The following is an 18,520-nucleotide window of genomic DNA, read 5'->3' as shown; positions in this document are numbered from 1 at the left end:
TTAAATTACCTCTGTACAGTGTAAATAGAGTTGCGAATAGAATGTAAGAAGGAATTTGCAGATTCCTCTCGCCTATTCCTCGCGCCCTATTGCATAATTATCTGGTTCAATATTTATATCTTTATTTAAATTTCAAATTAAAATGAAATGCCGGACATTACTCGCGCATTCTGACCTTAAACTTTAGTTTGTTAATTTTAAACTGAACAGATTTAAACACCATTGTAATCGTTAGTGTACACGGTGACAGGCAGCCGCACCGTTTTGCATTGCAAGAAGTATCCTATCAAATGTTTTGCAGTTACATTTTAAATGCATACTACAAGGGTGCAGTAGTTTAAAAATCTGCATTTTTAAGCGCGTTGATAAAGAGATGGGTAGTTCCAAGCCGTTCAACAGCACATTACCCCAACGCGATAGGACATATAGAAGAAGGGTATCGCACAATGAATGACTACGAATTTGACAGACGGAGTATTTCCAATTGGTTTTATGGAACAAGACACCGCTGGACATAATAAAATATTTTTTCCCTTATTTCGAACTTCGATTGTTAGTAAAATTCGGATAAAATTAGCCAACCATATTGTACTGTGACGACACTTAGAAGTGAGCTCGGATGACCCATAATGTCATATTGGATAGAAGCAGGCATTACTTTGCGAAAATCCATGATATATTATGAAAATTAAGCTTAATTTGTCATATTCCGCGAATAGCAGGAGAATTAGTAAGGTGTAATTTGTAATTTCTTCAATCCTTATTATACTCCACACCAAAAAGATCTTCGGCAATGTGTGATCTTCGGCTACGCACGTTTCGCTCCGAAACCGGAGCATCCTCAGGAGATGTTGACTTTACAATGAATAATTGTTAAGGCTGAACAATTTTTCATTGTAAAGTGAAACGTGCGTAGAGGGTACATTGCCGAAGGTCTGTTTGGTGCGGAGTATAAGGATTGAAAATATTATAAATTACACCATACAGATTCTCCTGCTTTTCGCTGAGTATAGCACATTAAGCTTAATTTTCATAATACCATAATGTCATGTTCCATAACCGAATGACGAAATGCAAAATGCCTTTACCAATAGTAGTACTAAAAAGACAACAGCCAGCCCATATTGAATTACAATGACTTTTGCAATGCAATGCATTGTGATCCGTCACCGTATGCGCTTACTTTTATACAACCACAATACAGCAATAAAATTTGACTGCAATCTTATACACGCCGAAACGCTACACATATATGCTTCTTTTAATTGACAAGTCGCATATTTTAATGGAAACTGTTAGAGGTTTATATTTTTGACGATAAAAGGTATAATTTGATATTTAAAGTCGTTAAGGTACGCATACTAAAGCGAAAATGTGTTAAACTAATCGCTCGCGCACGAAGAGCAGGACTCAGCAAAAATAATCTTACAATCATTTTGGTACCTACATTTTGTATGGACATCGCGCATCTCAAAAATTATTAGAGAATGGCTCTTATATAATATTGCCCGACTCATCCAATTTATACGACCCTTTACATAACAATCTTTAGGAATAATGTCAAATAATTTAGTCATTAAAATGGTAAACTTCACAGCAATCTGGAAACATGAAGTTTTTCGATGCAACTTTTAAAAATGTCATGATCACTTCAACTGATTGTAGTCCACTGCTCAGGAGTTTCAAGAACCAAGGCCCTGGGCCACTTGTTTCCAGCGGCACCCAGCGACTAGTTTATGGGTATGTCCACTAGTGGCGTGCATACAGTGTATGCCCAGGGTATGCGGACAGATGATATAAAATGAAAAAAATCTCTAGTACGAGTTATAAAAACTTAAGAATAGGCACATTATAAGTGTTATAGAAAGCCTACCTTTACATTTTATAACTCGTACTGGAGATTTTCTTCCCTTTATATCATCTGCATACCTTTTATGCACGCCACTGCTGTCCACCTCGTTTGGAACCCCAACGTCCATCGGTCTCCAAGCCTCGCCCATTTCCACTTCAGCTCCGCGACTCGCTGCGCTATGTCGGTAACTTTAGTGCTTTTATGGATCTTCTCATTTCTGATTTGATCACATAAGAAATACACCCAATTCGCTCACTCCATCGCCCGCTGAGTGACTCTGAGCCTTCTTATGATGCCCAATTTAAAATTTCTAGATAGCTGAGGTATAATTTAAAAACGTTAATTTTTACATAAATATTCTATCTGTATATATAGATATATATATATTTAACTGCGATGATTTTTATTTATTAGATATATATCTTGTAAAGACAAAATAGATACAGATTTAAACTAAAGTTAGCGACAAGTTTTAGAATTTAAAAACAGTAAATCTAATCACAAATAAATTCAAAGAAAAAAATAAGCGTGATTGCCAGACGGTTTAAGGGAATTTCATGTACAACTCACGAAACGCGTAAATACAAAAAAGTATCTAATTGACATCTTGTTAACCTACACGCATACATATAGATTGTCCAGTGCTCTGCCCGAATGGGCGTTTTAATGCTAAGGGGAATTAAAACGAAACACAAATTGGTAGACAAGTATGACTGGAATGGATAAACTGGTACCGTAACTAACTTTCTGAAATAAAACGTAGGCGCGAGGCGGTAGTTCCTAATAGCAGACCATACGAAAGTGACTGCGAATGACAGCGACTTGTCCAGATAAGGCGAATTTGTCGCTTATCCTATCGGGATATTTTTTACGAGTACAATATCGCGCGAGTTAAAAAAGCACGCAAGATTTGCGCGCACAGATTTCAATGACCGGAGTCGGATAGTTAAAATCTATTTTTTCTTATCTATCTTATAATGTAAACAATATTTTCGTCATCAATCGCTACTCTTTAAAAGCTAAAGCTTAAAGTTTATTTTAACTTGTTAAGAAAATGATAAAAACACACTTACACAAAGAAATTCTCTTATTATTTTATATTTTGATAACCCACTTCACACTTAAAAGCGTGAATTGTTTACATTATAAGACAAGTTAGAAAAATAGAGTGTATATTTTAGATTCTAGATAATTGAGAAGAAAAAGCCCGCGATTTGGGCTAATCTTGTTATTATTCTAGTATAAGCATCTCAAAAACAAAGAACTTTATTATTAAATTGTCGTATTTGGACGTTCCACACGTTCATAAATACACACGAACGCAATTCACCTTGTCTGGACAACGTCTAAGACTTTACAATAAGTACTTACCAAATGTAATACGTTAATTTTGTTAAATTGTTATTTACAAAAAAAATATATAGAAGTTGTGCGATAGAAATTATAATTTTATTGTCCACAAACCAATACACAAACACTAAGCCTGTACTAGAACATGAGACGTAAAATACTACCATTCGCTAACCCGATACACCCGTATTGCGTACGCATAAGTGACGTCATCGGGCTCAGAATGCCTAGTGTGAGATTTCCTATCTATGTTGAGGTACTTATTCGATTGCTTGTCCAATTTGTATAGAACCGATAGAGAGCCATCTAGTTACAATACATGAAAACTGTACGCGATCGAATAGGTAGCAGATCTCACACCAGGCACTCTGATCTCATGTTACTGTACACTCGAGACATGGACTTTTAGTAACTTATTTACTAATAACTAAATGTTACATCCTAGTGCAATTTCTATAATCACAATACTCAAGCTTGCATTTTCTCGGAATCGATTAAAGAATAATTTAGTAAAATACCTAACTATATAAGAATTTTTGGTATCTTGGTCATTTATTTACTAAATGTCACGAGAGTTAGGCCCTGATATTCAATCTGCGGTTAATCGGATTATTACTATAAATATTTTATACAAGTATCTTAAATGATACAAAGAAGAAAAAACTAGCGACTCACACGAAAAAAAAATCTTCATGTTATAGTATCGTAGTACATACTAGGAATAGACGAATGAGGTAAGTAAATATGAAAATTTACATACGTGATTTCTCGTAATAAAAAAAATGTAAAGCTACATGATTTGTAAAAAAAAAAAAAAACAACGAGAACATGGTCATATCGGTTAATCAAAATATAACGCCTTGCGTTAGATGAATTTCAAATTCGACTATCAGCTATATTACACAAATATCACACAACTCTCGACGCAAACACAAAACACTTTCACGCAGTACCATCACCTCGGACCAATAGGAAATACCTAATGAATATCCTTATCTAGTCCTTATCTAGTTATAAACTAGATATATCTAGTATAACTAACTAGTCAGTAGTTGTAATAGAACTGTTGAATATTTAAACTGTAAAACACTTTAAAGGCTTGTAATCTAATTATATCAAGCCATTACCGCCGAGTTAGTGTAACCGACAAAAACTAATTTTACAGAAGTTTTATTTTTATTTTTTTCATTTAAAAGTGTAATTAATTTGATATTTAATTTAGTAACGTTAAATTATAATTATTCACAAATCTATCTGGAATAATATAAAATAAAAATCTGTATAATGTTTTCAATTCGGTTTCACTAAGTCGGCTGTAATAGCACGATATAAAGTCAACTCTTAGTCGAACTGTCTTTAGATTAGTATGTTATTATTTAAAAACATTTGTTACATGTCCTTGGTTAACCATACGCAAAAATGCAACTAAAGCAAAACCAGCTGAACAAGATACAAAACGTTAACGAACTGTCGTTTATTGTTTGAATGATGCAAGTAACATTTGGTATCCCCATCTTTTTCTTTTGCATGAATTAAAAGATTTTAAATTCTTTTTCTCGTCTCACTGGCCTTGCATTATTAGTGGCTATGACCACTGTGGTGCTAAATTTGGTAACACAAATACCAAACAAAACTAAAGCATGATTGTTAAAGTAGCGCCATTTCTTTCTACAAGAAACAGTAGGAAAAGGATAGCATTATGAACGGTCAATCAATATATTATTATGCAACAAAGTGCCCAGTGTGTTTTTTACCTACGTTTACACTTTACTTATTCGATCGCTTGAAAGTAACTGCGATTTATATGGTATCGAAAATGCGCCATCTAGTTACAATACTGGGAAACAATATTATCGCTAGATAGCGCCCTTTCGATACCATATAAATCGTGGTAAACTTTCACCGGATCGAGTTAGTGTAAGCGGTAGGTGGAAATTCTCACAGTTGGCACCCTGAATATTGGCACCCTATTTCAACAATATCCATGCGAGGAACTTAGAATCGTGACCCGTTCCAACTAATGACACTACAATATCCTTCACTATTGGTCGAGGCAATGCGTTTTTGGACGTAATCCTTCAATTCAATTCGTTCAACTGACAAATTTTCGGATCCCTCGGCAGCGCCAAAGTATTGTTGCATACGAGACCAACGACCGGGTTCTCCAGGTTCTCGTATTTGGAATTGGTCTCCGAGGACAAGCTGACCGCACCGCTACTGTCGCCTTCATACGTATTTTCAGTGTCGTCAACGTGGGAACTGGTGCTGGATTTGTCGTTCCTCTCAGGTATTTGGTCCTTGTCTAAGGCGTAGTCGTATTTTTCGCCGCTGTCATTGTTGGCGAGGTCGATCCAGTGCGCCCGATTGCTCTTCACCCGGTCGAGCATCGGTTGCAAGGATTGTGAAAGGACAGCAAATGCCTATAAGTAAAATAAAAATTATAATAGGCACTATAACGGTTAAAAAGGGATGACTAAAATATTGTATTAATCTATTGATATCCGATCCGTACATATTTATTTTCAATAAATAAAACTTTAATTGAAAATCTTGCGATCCGCCGAATGACGTCACGTCTATATAAATCATTTATACAGCTTAAAGTTCCAAAATCACTATCATGTATTTTTTGATTTATATATGCTATGTTCTGTGTCATCAATACCAAAATCAATAATCTTTATGGAACAAGGACTCTAATTTGCAGTTAAGATTGCGGCCATGACACGGCGAGCGCTTTCGCGGGAATTTTTTTTTTTAATATAATTATTATTATTATTAATTTATATCAACATTAATTTCAATTTCTGCTTTTTTCAGTAGATACTTCTTCAGCAGACAGGTCTCCTCTCAGAATGAAAAGCTTTAGGCTGTAGTCACAACGCTGGTCAAGTTTTGATTCATATTCACTCTTATGAACATTATGGAAACCTTAAGTATGCAGGTTTTTGGGTGCATCGTTAAGGAATGATATTTTATACAACGCACATACATTACTCTGATAAAACAGAGGTGTGTGCGGGAATGGAACTAGGCTCTCCAGAAAGGGAAGTCATACCCTACCCACTAGGATATCACCGTAGTAATAACTATTTTAGTAATTATAATGTGAACTCACCTCGTAAATTGGAAGGCAAATAGTGTCGATAAATTTGACTTGCATAGCAGGGAGTTGATCTTCTTTATCTCTATTCATAATGTCCTGCAAATGATTAAATAAATATTAATAATTTATCATTATCATATTTTCCATACTTAATATTATATTTGCCCCTTTATTGTTTATATTAAAAACTATATCATGTTGTACAAAACTTATTTTTGTAAACTTTCTCTAAATTTTAACTGATATAGAAAACAATAATTTAAGTTAGAACAAAATAGTTTTTAACATGCTGCGCTGTTTACTATTGTTTTTTGACATCTGTCAACACACATATCTATGTGGAACGATTTCTTTTATCGGCCTTTAATTATATATTAAAACCAATACAATACAATAACTTATCGGTATTGTTTTGAGAATTGTAACCGACTTTCACTAATTGTTTCTATTGTCCTTATAATGCCCAAAATGTAAGGATCAACTTACCACACTAGTATCGTAATCTACTATTATAACTTAGGTGGCGCAGTGTATGCATCGTATATTTCCTTCTGTTTCTTGGTATGTAATATGTATATCAATTATTCTATTTTATCTTTAACCATTTATATGTTTTCAAATTGCAGTGTTTTAAGTGGTGTGTCGGAAACACAACCTATATAGTAAATACAGACACTTACGATAGGAGTTAGATTTAGGTTCAGCCGTTCAAGGTCACCCTGCCGGAAGAACTCTCCCGCGACCAGCGCGGCGACACGTTTCTCCACCGGCCACGGCTTGGTGATCGCAGCCAGGTCACAGGCGGTCATCAGCATCGCCCGCAGCAATCCCCGCCTCTCGTCGCACTCGCCCCAATGCGGTGTCACTGCGCGGTCTTTGCTTACTAGCTCGATGAATGGTTTGCGTTTACTGGAAGAGGAATATGTTGTTATCAATCAATCAATATCACGTTAAACAACAAACTAACCTAAAAGATATTGTAGATGTGCCCTCTGATGGGGTATGCTCAGCTCAAAGATGTCTTTTCCCTGTGGTTCTAAAGGAACTCAGGCCGTTGCTTGAGCGCAAAATCAACTGGCCTAGGGTGAGACAAGCTAGCAAGTCTTCTAGCTCTGGTTTTAAAGTGACACCCAAGCACATGCTTAATCGGAATCTCAACTGATATGAAGTGTTTATGTGGCCTAAAAAGAGACACGCTTGCGTAGAAGGTGTCCATTCACAGTTGTTTTAAAGGTACCCAGGACCTTGCTTGACTAAAAGCTTACCTAACAGAAAGTATACTTGAGGCCTAAGATAAGACAGGCTTAGCTAAAAGATATACTCTTATTTTGAAGGTACCTTGAAAGGCTCTCTCTTGACCACAATCTAACCTACTGAAAGTGTTGATGTTTCCCAAGATACAACACGATTGGCTAGAATATTTCTATGTACTATTGCATCCAATGTACTCAGGCTCGCGCTTCATCACAATTTAGCTTGATAAAAGTGTCACCTGATTTCAAATTAATACGCGACCTTGGATGAGACACGGTTGGCTAGAATATATCTATTGCCCTTGTGTTTTTATGTATCCCAAGATCTGAAATGACCGCAACTATCAAATGATAGAAATTCTATACGTGGCCCAAGATTGGACAAGCTTGACTAGAAGATATCTAATTACTCTTGTTTTAAAGGGACACCCAGGGTAGGGTCGCGCTAGACTTAATCTAACCTGATAGAAAGTAAATATGCGGCCAAAGATGGGACACGATTGACTAGATAACTATTTACTCTGGTTTTAAAGATATCCAGGCTCTCACTTGACCACAATCTCACCTAACAGAAAGTGTATATGTGGTCCAAGATAGGGCACGCTTGGCTATAATAAGTCTTTTTAATTTACTCTTATTTTGAAGGTATAACACCAAGAGAATAAAACATTGATTATAACTATTCAAATTTTAGTCAGGCAGTTAACCTTTTTTTACGTCTTATCAAAACAGAAAGGATTTTCTTAAATGGTTTTTAATATCAGAAGTGAGATGAAAAGTGCACTTCGTCAGTCATATTGTCTCAACGAGCAGAGGTCCTTGCCTGATATTAAGTTTATTGGTTATCAAGTTATAATTGTATATCTCCAAAAATCGTTGGACTAAAAAAAAAAACAGTAAATATTCGGACGGTATAACAGAAAAATAGTCTAGTACAACAAATTACATCATAGGCAAAAAGCCAAAAATGTACTATCTATATAACTACTATCCATAATTTACTTGATGAAACTTTATATGCATAAACAATAATACTTTTGGCAATAACCTAACGTCAACCGTGCCAAGATACTTCTCAATAAGATTCACCAACTTTAACATTTTATATAGAAATTCATCTTATATAACTCGTTGAACCGATCATACAAATTATTGACGTTTACAATTTTATAAATTATCACATTCCAAACAAGATTCGGCATGCTAAATGAAAAAACAATACACATCGAACAATTCGAAACAAAGACAACAATGACTTGTAAATATGAATCTAAATAACAAAGGCATCCAAAATCAAGGTTAGTATTATGTTAAATACTATCGCAAATAACCGGTGAATTACAACTGCATGTAAATAAACGAAAGATCAACGTTCTTACACAGGTACTATGCCTAATGCATGAACTGATAATATTATGTGCGTACTAAAATGTTCATCATTATACTTCCGAATATAGGGCAGAATAATAGGGTAGTTTTTTAAAAAAGGCATCATACCTATTGCTTGAATTAAAAACGCATCCGCACTCGATCCTCGGCACGCACTAGAGGTGCGTTTTGTTGAATTTTAATGGAAGTAAATTGATTCTTTTACATAATATATTTATTGTAAATTTAAGTTAGAGCACGTTTTCCAAGGAGACACCAATTGGATGTTGATTTGAAGTTACTCACATCATGGATAGTAGGGAAAATCGTAGCCCGGAGGTTCCCAATCTGTGAGGGCAAGCGCCTGACCAACGAAGTAGGTAGATTCAGTTTGGTGAACTACAAAAACTTACCTAAAATAAACAGCTAAATCTGTAGAAAGAATAGCATGTTCGAGGACTTTGACGACCTTCTCATAATCATCGGATGAGAGGTTTGCCAGCACTTGGTTGCCAGGCGAGTTAAGGATCATCAGGCACTGGTCGAAGTGGTGGTGTTCCATCGTGGAGGTGGAGTACAACTGTGCCAGAGGTGATGATGCCCTGGAAATAGAATAAGGATAAATCAAGAAGTCTAGTTAAAGACTATATTGTAAATAAAGTTGACCTACGATTTAACCAATTGGTTTTTAACCAGAAGAAGTATTAAAGAGAGGGTTTGTGTTTCATATTTGCTTTACGCCCAACAGATTAGCCCGCTACCAACTTAGACTGCATCACCGTTTACCACCAGATGGGTTTGCACTTACGGGCTAACTTGTACTGGCACAAAAATAAAACGGTTTCAAAAATCTTAAAGTGGTCTTAACAACCAAATTTATGATGATTTTTATATAGTTTTTGAAGCTCATTAATAAAAAAAAAACAATGTTTCTCACTATAACTATGTGACAGAGTAAAAAAGGCTTTATATGGAGACCAAAAAAAGATCACTTTGTGTATATGTACACCTCTATATACTTTTTCCAGTATCACGATGTTTGTCCGGGTTGAACTCCGAAACTACTGAACCGATTTAACTTTTTTTAATATGTGTGTTTTTCCTATATAATAGATAGAAACGTTTATATCTCAAATTATGATTATTGTAATATTATTTTATTGCGAATTATTTGCTCTAAGAAAACCACAGCAACTGGGTCGGGGTCTGCTACAGATCAGAATACAGTTATCACGACACCCCTCCTCTTTCAGCGGTTATCGTACGAGGCGACAATAATGAAGAACGGGCAGTCCTCAGTGCTACTACTACCTATCCTGCGTTCACCAACCCGTCTGCCCAGCGTGGTGATTATAGCAAAACCCCACCTTTGTTGTAAGGCCTTTCGCCCAACAGTGGACTGTTATAGACTGCTGATGTATGTTTCTCGAGAGTTAATAAATAATAAATATACTATGACACACATTGCATCGCAATCTAACCCCGAAGTAAGGGCAGCTTGTGTTATGAGCACCAAGATAGCTGATGAATATTTTTTCATGAATATAATACACATAAATACTTATGATATACAGATAAACATCCAGACACTGAAAAACAATCATGTTCATCACACAAACATTTTCTAGGACAGCCTTGGACTCAGAAAGCAGGGTCGCTGCCCACTGTTTCCACCAGCTGCCATATATATATAGTTCAATCCATTTCACATAAATTAATTATTATTAATAGAAAGTATTCACTCACTTGATCTGAAAAGAGTTATTGGTCCCCCGATGGTCAAGGTCGTGGCAAAGGCAGCCAATAATTAAAGCCAAACATTCCAGCTCGCCAAATATTTTCCACCACTGCGTCTCCTAGGACAATTCAAACTATTTGAAAACTAAACCAAAATAAATAATTGTTTTCTGTAAGTAAGAAATCTTATATATTGTAAATTTAAACTTGTATCGTAGTCCTCAAAAATGTATGTTTTTCTGCAGGTGATAATATCTGGGTGTATTTATAATAAAGCTTCCGAAAATTATGATACGTGTATATAAGTATGCTTTCCGTTTGGTCGTATCACATTCTGTCATACGACGTAAATTATGATCATTGCAACTGAAGTAAAACAATTAATGGGTTATTAGTATAACTAAAAAGGCGACGAGTAACGATACCTTGTAATATACAATCTCACTTTGTATTTTAGCAAACCATAATCTGTAATTACGAAACCTTTAATAATATACATTAAATATCACCCCCAAAGCGGTGGTAACCCACTGGGGGCGTATTCGAATCCCATCACGCACCTCTCACTTTTCTAAATTACGTGCGTTTAAAGCAACTAAAATGTCATTTGCTCCAACGGTGAAGGAAAACATCGTGAGGAAACCTGCATACCTGAGAGTTCTCCATAATGTTCTCAAGGGTGTGCGAAGTCCACCAATCCGCACCGGGCTTGCGTGGTGGACTACGGTCTGAATCCCTTTTCGGTGGTGGAGGAGACCCGTGCCCTGTAGTGGGCCGGTATTGGGTTCATATAATTTTAAGAAAAAACAACGATACTTACAGTTAATATTGCGAACATCATCTGTGCGACATTGAACGCGTGTCTCCAATTGTGGTACGTTACATTGCGGTAATTCTTCTTGACGCTCAAAAGCCACCTGCAAAGCACGCTGTAATCTATGTGAAATCTCTCCACAAAATCTAGGTCTAGGAACATCCGAAGACACGCCCGTAGTGTGTCGTCATCCGTAAGGTCTACGTCATCAAACGCGAGCTCGTGTAAATTGAAGTGGGCAGACGAAGGTATCCTTAAGTTCTGAAAAAGGGAGAGAATGGCACTTTGGTTAAATAAATGGTTTTATTTATACAGGTGTTTTTAGTTGAGGTAAGGCGATATTTGTCTCGGTTCGTTCGTTCAGTAACTTTCTGAGAAGTTTGTACTAAAATCTTATAGTTTATTCTAATAGTTGTTTACTAGATATTCCTATTAAAATGCCCTTTTTCGAATCACTTTCATCTATAAGTACACTTTCAATTACGATATTAGCACCAAATAATAGATTAGATCTGATACATTATGTGTGTGATCAGTAGTTGATCATTTACGATTAATTTACTCATTGCCATTTAAAATCATATTGACAGGAGGAAAATTATTTACAGTTTCTTCTGGAATCTGAATTACTTTACTATCCCACCTTTGTGAATATTTTACACGATAAATTTCGGAAGCATTGGTACTAAATATGTTATCATTAAACATCCTTTTTTAACTCTTCCCCTATGTGTAGACATAAAACAATATAGACCGCAAAGGTAATTTCTTCATTGTGTAACTACAAATAAATAACAAGAATAGCGAAGGTTTGAAAAGCAACCTAGCAAACACGTTGTTACTTAATTTATGGGTTGCTAAGCGGAAACCATATGGATTACATAGTAACGATCTCGAAGGAATCGTATAGCGTTGAATCGAATAACTAACCCGAGTTATTCCGCGTATTTCAGTAGAGGCGTTTTAATGACGTCAATCGTGACGTCAGCCTAGTAGGCTATAGTGTCACAAGTGTCAGTTTCCGGTGTTTGTTTATGTACTTACTCTTAACCGCTGGGCGTCGTCCAACGAAGCGGACGCGTGGTAACTTAATACCTGTAAGATGAACACACTTATTAGATCACGTATAAAATTAAAGAGGTTTCAAAGAGTTAAATATAGCATTTCAGAAGTGAGATTACGAAATAGATTGTAGTACGTCTATTTCTGTACGTGCTAGGGCCTACGCATTGTTTATTTATAGTACAGACCTATTTTACTAGGCACTTAAGCAGCTAATTATTACAGAGGCGTGGCTAAGAAGTATAGCACTTCGGTCTTTGCGACGAAGATAACATATCTTCGGCGCAAAGTCCGCGCTGATCTATGATCTACCTGATCTATCTATCTACGTATTTGTAAAAATATCATTACTCCTTTATATCAGCACAGCACCTTCATATAAAGTTAAGCCATTAAAAAAAAATAGCGTGTTGACGAATGTGCATATTTTTTAAACATCTTTTAAGTATTATGGAGAAGGAACCTGTATGAGAAGAGTGCAGGTAGGTAGGTAACTCCACATAGCCTATATCCGTGACATAACGGTGTAATATAATAAGTCTTTAGTGATTGTCCCGTACCACGTCAAATAAGAACTTATAAAACTATCCAGAGCCTTTTGATAAAACATCGTGGAAGTGACTCTCCAGATAATTAGGCCCGACCTGGGAATCGAACCCAGGACCTCGTGGCTTGACCATCTAATCTAATTGATGGTTAGAAGAAAAGGATCAGTGAAGTAGTTTTGAGACATAACATAGGAACGTACATATGTGGTGTTCAAAAAGTTAGTGTCAGTTAAAGTGTGAAGAACACTTCGTAACTATTGCGCCGTAATGCCACAGTCATTTGTAGCTCTTAACTGCAATCTCACCTGATGGTAAGTGATGAAGCAGTCTAACATGTTTTTACGCGGCATCGTACCGTCGCTACGTAGTTTAGCGGCACATCTTCGTCGATAGGGTGGTAACAGGCCACGGCCGACGTCCCCCACCAGACTATACCAGAGAAATTTAAGAAATTATAAATTCCTAAATTGCCCCTACCGGGGTTCGAACCCGGGACCTCATACTGAAATTTACAGCACCAACCGCTGCGTCAGAGAGGACGTCAACGATCCTTCTCATTTAATTGTGTCCATTGTACTCAAGCGGCATGGGGCTGCCAATGAAAAAAAACCATGTACAATACTTAGGAGACTAAAGTGGCACTTACGTCGAGCGTCACGCTCTGTTTCGCCATTGCGGTGATAGCCTTCTCGTACATATGCGTGTTGTGTATACCCATCCCGCAGAATATCGCGAACGCCTCCACGAAGTTCTCGTCGTTCTTGGTGAAGAGTAGACCGTCGAATTTGTTAACCAACTGGAATAGAACACGATAAATTTCTTAGTTATACAACGTGTAACCAAACTACGAAATAATGTTGAAGGATGCATACGTATATTTCATAAGGAATAACCCTGTGAAATATTAAATCAAAAGAAGCTTTTTTATTTTTTCATAAAACTAATTTAAATTATTTTAAGTGTTTACTTATGACAACCCTATTGAAGATGAAAGATCGACACGTGCATAGTACCTACGCTACGCGATGCGTAGTTAATTAAATGAAAGGAGTGACCTGACTTTTGCATGTGACGTTATGGCTGTATCTGATTTATTTCAGTAAAATCTATGGCAATGGTTTACTCAAAAACTATTCGGTTCTCGGTTTCACAGATAAGTCTCAGAGTCAGTACATACATCAAAGCTAGTGACGTATAACTTCGGTTTTCATTTACACATTGTTTAGATAATTAGCGAATGCCATAATATTTGATTGATTTGTAAAAATGAATTGAAACAATAACTAACTGGACAGCCCAGTGGTTAGGACTAAGGTAACATTTTCGGGGGGCCGAGTTCGAATCCTAGCACGCACACCACTAAGTATATCTTGAAAAAAACCAGCTACTACTCGTAACTCCCTTCAGTTCCTACCTTTCGGTTCTCCCTGAGTAAGTTTTAGTTGTTTTCAGTAGCCTACTACTTATTTATTCAACTTTTTCAATTAAAGGCTCTCGTTAAAAACGAAGTTAACCAAAATAAATATGAATGAATCCTTCTTAAGCGTAATGCTGAAACACAAAAGCGAGCACGATTTTCTCTCAGCCTTCATCTCAAGCATTATATTAAAAAGCTAATTTCCCCCGAGTGCGGAAGTTTTCAGCTGCCAAAATTATATGCTAACTAGTCTTTGTTCCAATTAAAAATACAACAAACACTGTTTACTTTGTAACTTTTGGAATTTGACTGGCAGCACTGGCTGGAAATACGTAAATTAATTTGCAGAGTTCGCGTGGAATTTTAGTACCTATATCTTTGGGCCCAAGGTACCTAACGTTCACGGAGGTGTGCCTTTTGGGTAATAAGTGACCTCCCTGAAAGATCACGAGTTCGATCCCGGCAGAGGCATTTTGTAATTTTGTAATTTCAGAATTTTCAGTAGCCCGTTTGGATGGGAGGCTTGTCTACGGAAGACCGGCAAAGATGTGTCGCTAAGCGATTAAGCGTGCCGGTACGATACCGCGTAGACGAGTTGTACTCGTTGTATGGGTAGTTATACTATACCCATACGAGACGTATGGGTATAGTATAACTACCCATATACCCCGAACCGGCTGTTCCACTACCATCTTAGTCTTGAACAGTGGCATCCCACATCTCTCAAATGTATGTTGAAATTGCATTAAACAGCATTCTTAAATAGAAAGTCATCCATAATAATATTATAAGTTATGTACAACTGTGTCTGTTTACTTGTTTGTTACCTACATTCTCGTCAAATGTACCAGTATTGACGAAATTAGGCCCATAATTACCTAGAAGAATCCTGGAGATAAAAATGAAATCCTATTTTCCCGAAATAGAACCAGGGTTAATGTTCTCGGGTGATCTTTCATAAACCCAAACCAATATTGGTAAAATTTTGCATAGGGATAGCTTGCGTTCCGAAAAATGACAAGAAAACTAACGGTTCCCGGGAGCTTTTTAAACCAGAAAAACATGGACCAAGACGTAGACAAAGGCTATTTTTATATAAATACACGAATATGAAATGCCACGGGCGGGAAGAAAACTTTTAAATAATAACGAAGTACTTCTTTTTCACTTTCTCTAAGCTACACCAGCCCTCTCTCTGTATACCACCAAAGCAAATCCTGGCTACGGCCTTATTTCTCACGCATTTTCGCCGTCGCATTGTTCCACCCGCAATGCGCAATGTAACTACATTATTTGTTGGACTGTGTGTGTGTCTGAATTTTTCATTGATTCGCTCAAGAATCATCGCAAGCAACATCGCCGGAAAGACTTCGCTAATTTTATTACATTTCGGAATCCGTGGAGAATTATTTCCACGCTAGCTGTTTTTCCTTAGTTACGTTTCCGTATCGAAATACACATTGGATTTTCATCAAATAGAAACCTTTTTTTTAATATACAAGGTTACACCACTGTTAAATCAGTACTTACCACCATTTGAAATTCACTAAAAACTAAACTTATATTAACACTAAACCTTCAGGCTGTAGGTTGTCTGTCTGTCAGTCAGGATAAAGATATAGCTATAGATATTTGTTTACATTGACTTCCGAAAAGTGACGCCAGCGTCTATTGTTCTCTGGTTTACCTGCTATTTATATCTAAACAAAAGGTATTAAATTTTAAAATTTACTTTTCTATTTCGCAAGTAGAAAATACGGAGGTTGTAATATAAAGGCCATTGTGAGTAGAGCGACTATGAACAAAAGTTGCCGAGCTATTAATGTGGGCATTAAACCGTAAGCCGACTTTAGCTTACTTAATGAAAGATGTTTTGAGAAATATTAAGTGATACAATAATAATTATCAAAAATTAATTTGTGTACGTTTAGAATTACAAATTAAGAAGCAAAAACCCTTTGCTAGTATTAAGATTTAAATTTTTGACAATTTAATTGACTTTTTAATTAATTCGCATGTAATAATAATAATATTAATTAAGTAGGTATGTATGTAAGGTTCGTAATTGTAAAAAAATACTTTAAAACAGCGCAACTTGACAACTTTTTTCCCTAAATAATATATAATTTAATATATATATTCCGTGGAGTCATACAGATACGTGATATTTTGAGGATATACCTACTACCGTGTAGATACGGTATGGAGCACGACCGATAGGTATGCCGGTCAAAGTTTACGACCGAAAGCGACGGTCGAAGTCCATTGATAATATTTGTTTCCATGGCTAACATACTACACTCCATTTTTTCTAACTTGTCTTATATATAATGTAAACACTCTTTTAGTTTAGTGTAACATTTGTTTAAAAAAAAACAGGCGTATAACATATATACAATAAATACGAACAAAATAAAAAGAGATTTCCTTTATGTGTAAGAGTGGATGTATTAGTTTCTTAATTACTAGTTCAAAATAGACGTTTAGCTAAAGAGTAACGAAAAAATTGCTTACACAATAAGACAGGTAAGAAACATAAGACTTTACGTCATCATGTGGCAAACGTGCAGTTAACTTTTGGTTAACAAGCCGGGGCCGAAGCCTCCCTCCCAACTGACCAGAACAGAGAAAATTAAGAGTTCGTGGAGAATTATTACCACGCTTTCCGCGTATGGAAATATGTAAAAAATTTTACTACTTATTTGATTTTCAACTTTTTTTTTACTTTCCACTCCGAGGAGCTAACTTGGCTTGACTGCAATCTAAAATGGTGATAAGTAAAGATGCAGTCTAAGAAGGTAGCGGGCTTATTAAAAAGTCCAGCTTTGTCTCCGCAGAATTTCTATAGCCGTCTCAAGAAAGAAAGTTACAAGCGAAGCTAAAAGCAATAAATAAAAAAATCGATATACAAAACTGATGGAATAAATAGACTAAATAGTCATGTGCCAAACGTGCAGTTAACGATACAATGGTATAGCCCGTATATCGTTTTGTGTCGTAACTATGCATATTAGTAGTTATTTATGGGTCTATTGCTGAACTGATCACGCCATTTTAGGTAATTGTCGTTATTATTGGCCGATTTTTTTTTAAAACACAATTTGAAGCTAATCGAGAAACCCTACTGTAATATTAAGTATTATTTAAATGATAAAAAATAATTGCTCTAACTTCATAGCTAATTATTAAAAAACAGTGAGATGGTGATAAAAAAAAAACACCCGGCTAAGTTTGTTGACGTTGGCGTTGGCGAAGTACCTTGTGCCCAGATGGCACATATAAACATACCTACGTCCGAGATACGAATTGAAGATTATTTATTTAGTGATTAAAAGACTTACTTGAATTACACCTATAATTCGCCCCTCGGAATTTTTTATGGCCATACATAATATGGTGTTGTGTTTGAACCCCGCGCCTTCATCTACGGAAGGGTCGAAGCGTGCGTCCATATATGCATCAGCGATGTTTACTGTCTGCGAAACATAAAAATGTATTAGTTACATTCATACTAATAATATAAAGCGGTAATACTTGGGGGGCCCAGTTTGAATCCAAGCTTCTAAGTTATGTGACTTGCTTTAACGGTGAAGGAAAAAAATTGTGAGGAAACCAGCGTGCCTGAGAGTTCTCCATAATGTTCTGAAAGGCGTGTCCACCTGGAGATTGAAAAAGGATAGTTTTTATTCCGGAAAATCTGCTGGTATAAAACATTGTTACCTATGCATGGCTGTCTGATCTCTGTCTGATTAACTAAACTTGGTGATATATCGCAATCTGGAGACGGTTAAAGGATACATTTTATCCTGGGAACATGCGTGATTTTTTAAATCCCAAAAAACGCGGACGAATTCGTGAGCACCAGCTAGTTAATTATAATAAAGCATAGATGATAGTTAAAGCTATCATCAAGCGTTATGAGCTGGGCACATGCTTGTTTCTCATAGGAAAGAGTGATGTACACCTTTGACCTTGAGACTCCACTTTTAAGATTATTATCCAATTTTGTAATA

At 36.2% G+C, this 18,520-nt stretch overlaps 1 protein-coding gene across 5 annotated transcripts in view; it reads right to left on the bottom strand.

The window, feature by feature from the left end:
* Positions 1-2,201: 2,201 nt before the first annotated feature.
* LOC120630796 (dual 3',5'-cyclic-AMP and -GMP phosphodiesterase 11-like) overlaps positions 2,202-18,520 on the bottom strand; it is a 183,205-nt gene continuing 166,886 nt past the window's right edge. For 3 of the 5 annotated variants that reach the window (XM_039900077.1, XM_039900078.1, XM_039900079.1), the window contains exons 11-19: positions 17,849-17,983; positions 13,737-13,886; positions 12,525-12,575; positions 11,487-11,741; positions 10,676-10,785; positions 9,343-9,531; positions 6,989-7,217; positions 6,321-6,404; positions 5,281-5,622 (exon numbers count right to left, since the gene is read on the bottom strand). In XM_039900077.1, the coding sequence (XP_039756011.1) occupies positions 5,281-5,622; positions 6,321-6,404; positions 6,989-7,217; positions 9,343-9,531; positions 10,676-10,785; positions 11,487-11,741; positions 12,525-12,575; positions 13,737-13,886; positions 17,849-17,983 (1,545 nt within the window). Of the gene's footprint in view, positions 5,623-6,320; positions 6,405-6,988; positions 7,218-9,342; positions 9,532-10,675; positions 10,786-11,486; positions 11,742-12,524; positions 12,576-13,736; positions 13,887-17,848; positions 17,984-18,520 lie in introns of all 5 variants that reach the window. The other 2 variants (XM_039900075.1, XM_039900076.1) reach the window with 2 other exon arrangements.

Source organism: Pararge aegeria, chromosome 17 (genome assembly GCF_905163445.1).
Source record: "Pararge aegeria chromosome 17, ilParAegt1.1, whole genome shotgun sequence".
Taxonomy (NCBI): Eukaryota; Metazoa; Arthropoda; class Insecta; order Lepidoptera; family Nymphalidae; genus Pararge; species Pararge aegeria.
This window is presented reverse-complemented; position numbering and strand designations above follow the sequence as displayed.